This window comes from Pocillopora verrucosa, chromosome 3 (genome assembly GCF_036669915.1).
Source record: "Pocillopora verrucosa isolate sample1 chromosome 3, ASM3666991v2, whole genome shotgun sequence".
NCBI classification, from domain to species: domain Eukaryota; kingdom Metazoa; phylum Cnidaria; class Anthozoa; order Scleractinia; family Pocilloporidae; genus Pocillopora; species Pocillopora verrucosa.
Genome location: NC_089314.1, coordinates 19,823,014 through 19,833,485, shown reverse-complemented (window position 1 = coordinate 19,833,485; position 10,472 = coordinate 19,823,014). Strand labels below are relative to the sequence as shown.

The window sequence follows — 10,472 nt, the reverse complement described above, 5'->3', positions numbered from 1 at the left end:
ATCGATCAAAATGACATACACATTTTCTGAGCATGCCGAATCGTGTGCGGAGACTTGAGGCAATCTTTGTTAACGTGTGCGTTTTCTGTGCGTGCCGAATAGAGTACGAGACTTAAACAATCCTAGATGAAATATGCGTTTTCTGAGCGTACCGAATAGAGTGCGAGACTTGAAGTCAATCTTGCTTGACCTGTGTGTTTTCTGTGCGTGCTGAATAGAGTATAAGTTTTGAGGCAATCGTACTTAACATATGCGTTTTCCTTAGCGTGCTAAGTAGAGTGTTAGACTTGAATTCAAACTTACCTAGCACATGTGTTTTTCTGAGCGTGCCGAAATCTTTAAATGCCGAAATCAACAAACGGATTGGCAAGGCCGCAACAACCCTAGGACGATTGACCACTCGCATTTAGGAGGACCCCAAGCTGACCACTCCTATGTACACATACATAGTCGGCATCCTCCCGTAGGGGAGTGAAGCCTGGACAGCCTATGCCAAGCAAAAGCGGAAGGTCAACAGTTTCCACACCGGATGTCTTCGCCGCATCCTTGGCATCAGCTGGTGGACAAAGTACCCGTCTTCCCGTGCAGGCCATGAGCGCCGATTGGATCCCTAGGGACATCTACTGTGGTAAACTTGCTTCGGGCAAAAGACCTCAAGGTCGCCCTCAGCTGAGATATAAAGATGTCTTCAAGCGCGATATTAAAAAGCTCTGGATATCGATACAGAGATGTGGGAGGACACTGCAACAAACCGCAGCAAGGACGCAATATTCACAGTCGACATCGACCGAAGGAGGCCCACTGCCAACAACATGACATAACATAATTTATTTGGTAATGCAGGTTAAGAGTCAGGCAGCCGTAGCTAATGTGGACCTGCACTAATACTAAATTATAAAATTATAAAACTTTACAATACTCAAATAAATAATAAATAATACTATATTAATTAAACTATCTAGGTATATGTTTAGATTCACTAAGTGTCTAAGAATAGAAATAACTATATAATTCTTAGTAATAATGAAAACATTCGTCCTTATTCAAAATAGATGAGCTTTCTTTCTCAAAGGTAAAGTTATTGATGTCCTTCTGAATATATTTTAGATGGCTTTTAGATGTGTTGATGCTCTCATAATTTTTAACTCGGTTTGGCACAGCGTTCCGTAACACTGTTCCTCTTTTCTTGAAGGAGAGTCCTGCAATTTCTTTCCATCTCAAATTGCTTGCTTCGTCTGGTCCTCTGCTTTGTCTATCTTACCCCATTGACTTTGGAATCTAGATTTGAAGGAAATGTGAGTGTGGATTCATGGTAAGTTGGAAGATTTACAGTGACTCCTTTAAACATAGGCAGAGCTGATGTGCGCTCATGCGTTGCTAAGTTTGTTTCGAAGTTGCAGAGAAATCACTAATTCATCCGCAAAGATGATTTTTGATGGTTCGATCGAATTACCTACCTGCATTACCTGACAGAAATATTTCGACGCCATAACGAACCGCGCCGTTCTTCTGCAAGTCGCTCCTCTCCACAGAAGCCAAGACGGAGGAACTTATCTTCGTCGCAGTGTCAGAAAACGAGAAAGGATTTTTTTTAGGCAGTTATATATCATTTCTGTTTTCGTCGTTTGACCTTATGGTTGCGATACTTTTGATTTTATCTTAATATTTGGATTCTCCAGACATAAGAAATGAGTCTCTTGTTATTCAGTGAGGAATGGAGGTCTAATAATCACCCGAACTGTACATGTCTTCGTTTCTCACTTTTATGTTTACAGAGAGGTTCATCAGAGCCGTTGTATATCGATGAACAACCAAGTGGCTTTGTGGGTACATAGGCTGGGAAAACAAACAACCTCTTCCAGCTTGTGTTTATCACAGTATAAGGAGAAAATACAACACACGACAAAACAGGGGATATGCTAATGTCTAGGATGGAGAGGAGCATTGAACTCTTGTAAATTCAGTTCATGATTCCATGAAGAAAAATTTCTGATAAAAAGAATGCTCCCAGTTCAGTTTCATTTGCACGAGCTATGTCATTTTGTACATACTTTAAAAATAATAATAAGGACCAAGAGACAGCTAATATAGAGAAAAAAAAACTGTGAGTCACTTTATTTACTTCTTTCTTCTTCTGACCATGAGATGGCCTCTTGCTTTTGCGGGGGCGTCTAGAGGTGAATTGACTACTGCTTGGATGATTGTTGCCATCAGCTTTTTGTGAAGTTTGTTCCGATTCTATAGGATAACAATAATTATGTAGTATGTGAGTACATCGTTACAGTTACAGTTTGGGTGTGTTATTCTATATGCCCTATGAAAAATAGAGTTTAATTCAGATTGAATACAAATGTGCTTCGTTCTCTCCTGTCTTGAGTTGGGAATACAAAATTCACATTTCACAACAAAGCCCATCTTCAGGAATTTCCAACTTAAGGTAGCATATCCACATGTAGATTAATAAGCTGCCCCCACGGACAGGTGGCGAAAATAAAATAATTCACACTAACTAAAACTTCATTGTAATATTATATACATTTCATGTTAAATTTGTAAGGTTGAAATGAATGGATTCATAAAGCAATACACAAACTAGGTGGATATAGAGTTGCTTTCTTCATTACCTTTTTTGCCTTCCTTCTCGCTCAGTCTATTTGAAAACTGCCAATTGAGGGGCTCGGGTGTTCTTGATACCTACTTCTTGATTATTTCCTCCCTCTTTTCTTTAGGAAAAGTGAAGAGAATTTTCTTCTAGCCATCAACATAACCTGAAAAAAAATATATACATCTATCGGTAGTATATGAATAGTTCAGGTTTAGGGTATGCCAAACTAGAAATAATACTCTGCAAAAGAGTGTCAGGGGTTTTACCAGACAATATGACAAGTAAAGCAAAGTACTCAAACATTAATCATGTTGTTTTCTTTTAAATAGGACTTTATCAACCTATCAACTACTGACTGGAATATCTTGATTATTATTTCTCTATTAGTGTATTTACGGAATTATTGATATTAATCTAGATAACTTTGCTCAATTTTGTAGTGGGCGTTCCCGTTGGGGATCCTCTGGGCTTTGTCTCAACAACAAAACCGCTACAACATATTTTTTCCGCGATTCCTTCTTCATCCTAATAACTAATCTGTGGAATACATTACCTATCGCTATAAGATCGCAGGTAAAGTTAGTTCCTTTTAAGAAAAAGGTAAAATCGTTTTTTTTTATAATAGACTAAGTTCAGTGTTCAGTCATGATGACATTCGTTCTTATAAGTTAGTTTATCCGAAGTGCCGCCGTGCCAATACGGCAACACGTTGTTCTTGTTAATTTCTAATATCATTTTTATTGGGGTTCCAGGGAATGAGTTGTCAATTTTTTAGGGGAATGGTTAGGTGGTGGGTTTACCCAGCAGGGAACGTAGGGTTCTATTGTATGCCCACCTGCCTCTGGGTGAATTTTTTCAATAAAATAACTAAAATAAAGTAAATAATTCACTACATTAATATTTATTCTTACCATCGGTCGGTGGGCATGCCACCTCTTGCACAACTTCCTCTCCCATTTTAAATTCTGGTTAAGTGATTCGAATGTATTCTTTTCCATCAAATGCCCTTTGTGTTTCCCTCTGTAGGTTCTTGTTGAAATGAAAACTTGCAAGTATGTGCCTTTTAAAAAAAATTTCAGAGATGAGCAATTTCATGTCCATTTTCTACAATTATACACAAAAATGACTGGAAATCATTTAAAGGAAATAAACACCAAAACATAGATATACTATTCTGATCAAGTCATAGACATGAACATAAAATTTTTACATGTGACTCCCTCAGAAATAAAGGGGGTAAGTTTATAATGAAACTGGTGCTGTATCAGTAGAAGAGTATCAAAAAGTAATCTGGTTTTGTCAACTGATTGGATTTTGTAGATTGGCCTCAGTAAAATGGTTTTAAAGCTAAGAAAGCTTTAGATCTCTCTATGGTGGCCAATCTACATTATCAACTTAATGGATTAAAAAAATTATTGATAAAAGAAGAAAAAGCATAACCATACTATTAAAATTAATTTGTATGATGTGCATACCTGCTGAGAGTCCCCAGCCACATAAAACAAGTCATTTTAGAATGCCAGTAGTTCAAGGTCACATGGAAGCCTTCAAGGAAACTCCTCTGGGCATCTGGTGAAAGTTTCTTTATGTCCTTCAGTAACATTTTCTTGGTCAACAGCAGTTTCAGTTTGTCAAATGCTTCAGTTTCTGTTTAAGTTAAATATGGAGGAAATTACTCAAAAATCTAGTTTGTTGAGAACTGTGGATTAACTAATTTGCCTAAGGGGTATGAAGGGTTGTAACCCAGCCTTTATTAAGGTTGCAAACTAGTAGTGATGCTTTCTTATTCCCTTAATTCACAACTTCACACCCTTTCATTCAACTCTAAGCCAACAACTTTTTTGCTAGTGATCTTGCAACAACTCATATAACAAGAGTTAACGCAGTTCTCACTAATCCATTTTGCGATGTCTCTGTCTGCCTATCAAACACAAAAATACCAATTGACAAACCAACCAAGAACGTAAAAGCTTATAAAACCACTAGGAAATACCATACAAATCGTGGGTTATTGTTATCATCATCATCATCATCATCATTATTATTATTATTATTATTATCATCTTATTATTATTATAAATATTATTATCATCATTATCATTCGGATCATTCCATTTCAGCGAACCCATATCATAACTGTTTTGGTATATACCACACAAAAACCCAGAAACCGAAGAAATTATTTTGTTTCTGTCAATAAACCAAGAAATGGTTGGAAATTATATTGTTGACAGACGAGTTTGTCTCTTCAGCTGCAAGGAGGTTAATAGTATTTTCTAGTCACTTCCAACTAGCCAATCAGTGTACGTGAAAAGCACTATTCACCTGTGTGGCATATACTGTTAACCAGTATTCATACGAAACTCACCTGAACTTATTCAAATTGGACAACCTTCAAGATTGTAGTACAAAACATTATGTACACTCCATATTTGGCAGAGTGCCCCATGGAATCACACCTGCCATCCCCACTCCAAGCCACATTTTTATCTTCTTAATACTCTGTCAGATTTCTCAGTTTCTGTTTCAGCCACTTTCAGTTTAATGCAAGCCATCAGATGGAACTCAAAAGTTATTGTCTTCATGACTGACAAATCCTTTCAACATGTATGTTTGAGTACTTCACAATAGCATAATAAAGTATTGAAGCTGTTACAATATGTACGTGATTACATGCGCCATCAATGTCTAATTAGACTGAGATCGAGTTACATCTGTATTGTCTTACAATGCTGTATGCTACTGAATGGTTAATAAAAACGGATCTTGAAACATGGTGGCAGCGAAATAGGATAACGAATCCTCCGCCTACCACTTACGGAGTCGAAAACAGTTGAAATCATCTTGGTGTAGTAATGTCCGACTCAGAAACGGCGCCTGAAGCGCCACCACCTGGCTCTTCGCAACAGACCGTAACACAACCGGGAGTTATGCAACACCCGCCTTTTGGCGCGATGGCCGGGATAATGCCTCCTGGAAAACTAGTTACGACTGGGAATGTGGCGGACAACTGGAAAGTATGGAAACAAATGTGGGGCAACTACATGGTCATTGCTCAACTCGAGCTGAAACCGCCGGCGTACAAAGTCGCATTGTTTCTCCACTGTATCGGTGTTGATGCGTTAAAGATTTTTAACGGCTTCCAATTTATTTATTTATTTATTTAACAGCTTTATTGGGTACGTCTACAAGCTCAAAATGAATACATATACAAGGAAAGAGACAAAAAATGGATAGACATACGCCAAAAGGGTCAGTGCGAACGGGACATGGAGTCCCATGCGGGGCACTACCCTTGATAAAAACGAAAAAAAAAAAAAAAAAAAAAAAAAAAAATTAAAAATGTAAAAACTTACAGTGAAAAAGTGCTAGATAACTAAAAATCAATGACAGGGACACGACCTAACAATTGACCACGTGCACGGACTATTAACATCAAAAACTGAACGGACAAGAGAGAACATGTGTTTTGCTACAAAAGTTTGAAAGGCGGTCGGGTTAGAAAACTTGGACGGGGGTGATAAGGTACAGACGGAGTTCCAAAGTTTAACAGTTCGGTTGAAATAGGAGGCCTGAAAGGTACTTGTTTTACATGAAGGTGTTGTGAGATTGAAGGAATTACTTCGTCTGGTGCGGCCGTGGGAAATAAAAGAAACAAAGTTAAGGATGTTTAGATCCGTGTAGTTATTCAGACATTTGTAAAGAATTCGACACTCCAGACGATAGACATGATCTGGCAAAGATAATACAAAAGTTCGACGAATTCACCATCGGCGAACTGAACGAAACCTTTGAAAGGTACACTTTCAACTCCAGAACTCAACAGGAAAACGAAAGCATTGATGCTTATGTCACCGCCCTTCGCACACTAGCGAAAACATGCAATTATTGTGACTGCATGCGTGATTCGATCATTCGCGACAGGATCGTCCTGGGCATTCAAGATCACCGCACTCGCAAACGGCTTCTACAAGAACGGAGTCTCACCCTGGCGAAGTGTATCGATCTTTGCAAGAGTTCTGAGGCAACAAATTTGCAATTGAAGACGATCTCGGGCGCCCAGAACGAAGATGTTCACGCTGTGCAAGATAAACACCCGCCTTCCAGCCGCCGTGATGACAAGTCTAGGAAAAGCCGCGCGGGGAAGACGAAGACCTGTAAATTTTGTGGCAAAGCACATCCTTTCGAAAAATGAAAGTGTCCAGCGTGGGGCGCGAAATTTACGAAGTGCGGTGGCAGAAATCACTTCGCAACAACCTGCACTACTCCGACCAGAAAAGTGTACAACTTGAGAGATGAATCCTCCGATGACAGCGACATGGAGTACATTACAAGCATTGTTGCACGACCGGACATGATACACGCTGTTACACAAGAACATGATTACCCAAGAGTAATCTACACTGAGATGCTTGTGGGCAAGGCAGAAGTGAAATTTCAAGTAGACAGCGGCGCCTCGGTGAATGTCATTTCCGCCGATCTTGTGGCTGATAAGAAGCTTGAGCCCACCACAAAGACACTACAAATGTGGAACGACACAACACTAAAGCCACTGGGTTCCTGTAGATTAATTCTCCACAATCCAAAGAATAAGAAGAAGTTCTCGGTGGAATTCCTTGTCGTTGATAGACAACTGACCCCACTCATTGGAGCAAAGGCAGCTCAACAGATGGGCCTAATTACTGTCAACACTCAAAACTTCACGATCGCAAAACCACCTGAACGATCAAGGGCAAAGGTTAAGAGCGTGCAGACGGCTGACGAAATAGTAGCGGCCTACCCAGAGGTGTTCCAAAGAGAGCTAGGAGCACTACCAGGAACAGTTCACCTTGAAGTCGAACAAGGCGCAACTCCCGTCGTCGCACCTCCACGCCGTGTCCCAACGTCACTCAAAGAGAAACTGAGGAAAGAACTGGATCGACTACAGCAATTGGAGGTCATAGCTCCAATCGATGAACCCACTCCATGGGTTAGCAGTCTTGCCGTGGCTGTGAAGAAATCTGGAGCGCTGAGAATCTGTATCGACCCCAGGCCACTTAACACCGCCCTGAAGAGAGAAAGATATCAACTTCCTGTACTTGAGAACATACTCCCGGAGCTCTCAAAAGCAAAAGTATTCTCGACAGTTGACCTCAAGTCGGGATACTGGCACTGTGTCCTTGCCCCTGAGTCCAGCGTACTCACGACCTTCGCAACACCCTACGGAAGGTACAGATGGCTTCGTTTGCCCTTCGGTCTCTCCGCCTCGTCCGAAATTTTCCAGAAGCACTTAACTCACGCACTGGAAAGCTTACCTGGTATTCTGTGCATCGCGGACGACATCCTCATTTATGGCACTGGAGAGACCGACGAAGAAGCCACTGCAAACCACGACAGGAGTCTCCGAGATCTCCTACAAAGGTGCAAGAACCGCGGCATTGTCCTTGACCCAGACAAGATGAAGCTGAGGATGAGCGAGGTAAATTTCATGGGGCATCTCCTGACGAACAAGGGCCTGAAGCCTGATCCTGCCAAAGTAGAGGCGATAACAAAATTGCCGAAGCCACAAGATGTGGAGGGCGTTCAGCGCCTCAACGGATTTGTCAATTATCTAGCCAAGTTCCTTCCGAAACTGTCTGAAGTCATGGAACCGATTCGTCGCCTGACTCGGAAGGACGCTCCATGGAACTGGTCTTCGGAACAAGATCAGGCGTTTGAAAACGTGCAGAGGCTAGTAACAGAAGCGCCTGTTCTACGTTACTACGACCATTCCCTAGACCTCACCATACAGTGTGATGCGAGCCAGAGTGGCCTTGGTGCAGCATTACTTCAGAACGGCAAGCCTATAGAGTACGCAAGTCGCTCCCTTACCGACACAGAAACCCGGTATGCTCAAATAGAGAAAGAGATGCTGGCGATTGTCTTCTCTCTTGAGCGTTTCAACCAGTATACATTTGGTCGACATGTACACATCGAAAGTGATCACAAGCCACTGGAGATGATTCTACAGAAACCACTCGCTCGAGCGCCTCGACGCCTCCAGATAATGATGATGAGGTTACAGAAATACGATTTCACCGTGCACTATGAGCGTGGCGAGAACATGCATTTGGCTGACATGCTGTCAAGGGCTTACCTGCCCTACAACGGAAAAGAAGTAGATGACTTCGAATCAGTCAACATGGTCCGTTATCTACCCATATCTGACCAACGTTTAGACGAAATAAGAGCAGAGACCCGGAAGGACCAGTGTCTGCGAGAGCTGTCAGATACTATTCTCGTAGGATGGCCTGAGAAGAAGGAGCATGCTCCAGCACTGATACACCCTTACTTCAGTATGCGTGACGAACTGACCGTACAAGATGGGCTGATTTTCAAAGGAAATTCCGTTGTGATACCAAAGAGCCTTCGCGCAGATATGAAGCTGAAGATTCACTCGTCCCACCTTGGAATAGAGGCGTGTCTGAGGCGTGCCTGTGAATGTATCTACTGGCCAGGCATGTCTGCGGAAATGAAGCACCACATCTCCGCCTGTGAAATATGTAGAGAACTCGACAGCACCACGCACCCAAAGGAGACACTAATGTCCCACGAGGTCCCATCCCGTCCTTGGGAGAAGATCGCCACAGACATCTTTACTCTTGATGGCAAAGACTACCTAATGGCAAAGACTACCTATAGCAATTTCTGGGAGGTGGACAGGTTGCCGAACACTAAAGCCAGCACCACCATTCTGAAGCTAAAGAGTCACTTTGCTCGCTACGGTATACCTGATCAAGTGATCAGTGACAATGGGCCACAGTTTACAAGTAACGAATTCGCTGAATTCTCCAGAAAATGGGATTTTGAGCACCTTACCAGTAGCCCTGGAAATAGCAAAGCCAATGGCAAGGCTGAGTCTGGGGTGAAGACAGTCAAGCGCATTCTGAAGAAATCAATCAGGGCTGGAACCGACCCATACCTCGCCGTACTCGACTATAGAAACACGCCGACATAAGGGACGACGACCAGCCCAGCACAACCCCTGATGAGCCGAAGGACCAAAACACTCCTTCCTACCACTCAAAGCCTACTACTACCTAGGACCATAAACCTGGAAGTGGAAAAGAAAGAGCTGCGACAGCGCCAGCAGGCCCAAGCCAAGTACTACAACCGGTCCGCAAAGGATTTACCCAGTTTGTCTGAAGGTGATGTTGTTAGAATGAAGCCATTCAAACTTGGAGATAAGTCTTGGCGCAAGGCCAAAGTCACTGCAAGACTCGACGAGCGATCATACACCGTTGAGACGGACAACGGAGCAGTCTTCCGCAGAAACCGACAGCACCTGCGGAAAACGTCTGAACCACCAGTTGAGCCCACCATCACAGCGCCAGAACCGGATATGGCCAGCGCAGATGAACAGGCGACCACAACCGCAGCGTCTACCCCTGACCAGAGCAATGCTCCTCACGAGCCACACCCTGAAGAGGTGACTGTTCCGGAACAATGTCGGAGGTCAGAGCGTGTCAGGAGGAGCCCAGCATACCTCAAGGACTATATCCGTGACTAGACTCGTGACTTTAAATCCTTCTTCGCGGTTATCATAGGGTTCAGTGTTCTCGTTTACCGATCCTCTCATGTCGAACTCACCAGCTGATAGATTTTGTCCTATGGCATTGATTCTGAACTGAACTGACATTGACACTTTTATTGGTTAATTTTTTTTTTTTTTCTTTCTTTTTCTATTTTTCCAAGCTTTTCTTCACAAAAAAAAAAAAAAAAAAAAGGGAGGATGTTACAATATGTACGTGATTACATGCGCCATCAATGTCTAACTAGACTGAGATCGAGTTACATCTGTATTGTCTTACAACGCTGTATGCTACTGAATGGTTAATAAAAACGGATC

General features: G+C 42.2%; 1 protein-coding gene across 1 annotated transcript; it reads left to right on the top strand.

Moving 5' to 3' along the window:
• The first annotated feature begins 5,460 nt into the window (after positions 1-5,460).
• Positions 5,461-6,800, top strand: LOC131794184 (uncharacterized). Its single transcript, XM_059111705.2, has 2 exons — positions 5,461-5,710; positions 6,325-6,800. Exons 1-2 carry the CDS (start codon positions 5,461-5,463, stop codon positions 6,798-6,800), a joined length of 726 nt encoding a protein of 241 aa, XP_058967688.2.
• Positions 6,801-10,472: the final 3,672 nt, after the last annotated feature.